The sequence below is a fragment of the Aplysia californica genome, unplaced genomic scaffold, assembly GCF_000002075.1.
Source record: "Aplysia californica isolate F4 #8 unplaced genomic scaffold, AplCal3.0 scaffold00980, whole genome shotgun sequence".
NCBI classification, from domain to species: Eukaryota; Metazoa; Mollusca; class Gastropoda; order Aplysiida; family Aplysiidae; genus Aplysia; species Aplysia californica.
The window spans coordinates 115049-116356 of NW_004798250.1; the positions used below are offsets into that span (position 1 = coordinate 115049).

The following is a 1308-nucleotide window of genomic DNA, read 5'->3' on the forward strand; positions in this document are numbered from 1 at the left end:
TGTGTATATATGTGTGTGTGTGTGTGTGTGTGTGTGTGTGCGCGCGTGCGTGCATGCGTGCAAGCGTATGTGCACACACACACACACACACACACACACACGCACACATACACATTCACGTACACAATTATTCAATTACATTCCAATACTTGAGGCGTCTTTTGCTTTTATCATCCTTCTAAAGATGACTTTTATCGGCTCACTCTGATATCCCCTTTCCTTCATCCTTCCCCCAAAATTCTTGCAAGATTTTAAAAGAGTTCTTTAAGGATTTTTTGGGATATTGGAACTCAAAGTTTTAAAATCTCAAACTATGAACTGTGACACGAAATATTCGTAAAACGCAGATAGAACCATTTCATAATAGAGTTACTGTAAACTCTCTGGTTTGTATCTCATGACGAAATAAAGTTTTCCGTTACATTGTGCACGTACATTGTATCTTTATTTTTTCTCCCTCTCAGATCTTGAATGGTTGTTTGCTTTCTTCTTTTTCTATATCAAACAGCTGTCTTTTGATCTTTCCTCCTTCTTTTTTTTTTGTCGCTCTGTTGAAATAATCTCCAATCTTTGACACTTATATGACCTAATTGTGTTACAAGTGCAGTAAATCTCTTACTAACCAAATTTGATTTCTCTGTCACTTTAACCTCCTACTCTGACTTTTTTTTCCTCTGATATTGAACATCTCTTTACCCTCCCTCCACCCACCTTCCCACACCTTCTCCACCTCCCCGAACTCACCCCACCACCCCCTAAATCCCCTCTCAACTCCTCCACCTCTCTCCAACTCCCCTCAACTCCCCTACCTCTCTCCAACTCCCCTCAACTCCCCTAACTCTCTCCAACACCCCTCAACCCCCCTTCCTCTCTCCAATTCCCCTCAACTCCCCTTCCTCTCTCCAACTCCCTTCAACTCCCCTTCCTCTCTCCAACTCCTCCCACCCCCCTCCCAAACATACACCTAGGTATCTCATCTGGTCTGACTGGGGAGCCCGACCCAGAATTGAGGTCAGCGACCTTGAAGGCCAAAACCGTCGTATCATCGTGGAGCGGGACATACTGAAGCCTATGGGAGTAACCATCGACTATGTCCACGATCGCCTGTACTGGGTGGACAGCGCCAAGTTTACCGTTGAAGCTGTCCAGCTGGACGGCCTAGGAAGACAACTCATTCACAAAGTAGAAGATATCACCCTTACGGGAATAGCTCTTTACCAAGTAAGCACATGGAAATGTTAATGATATATCATTATTATTAGTAGTAATAATAATAGTAATAATCATGATGATTATAATGATAATAAT

The 1308-nt window shown here is 42.9% G+C and overlaps 1 protein-coding gene across 1 annotated transcript in view; it reads left to right on the forward strand.

Moving 5' to 3' along the window:
• Positions 1-968: 968 nt before the first annotated feature.
• LOC118478804 (low-density lipoprotein receptor-related protein 6-like) overlaps positions 969-1308 on the forward strand; it is a gene marked incomplete at both ends in the record, with an annotated part of 1644 nt that continues 1304 nt past the window's right edge. Inside the window, 1 exon segment of the mRNA XM_035973066.1 lies at positions 969-1221. Coding sequence (XP_035828959.1) covers positions 969-1221 — 253 coding nt within the window.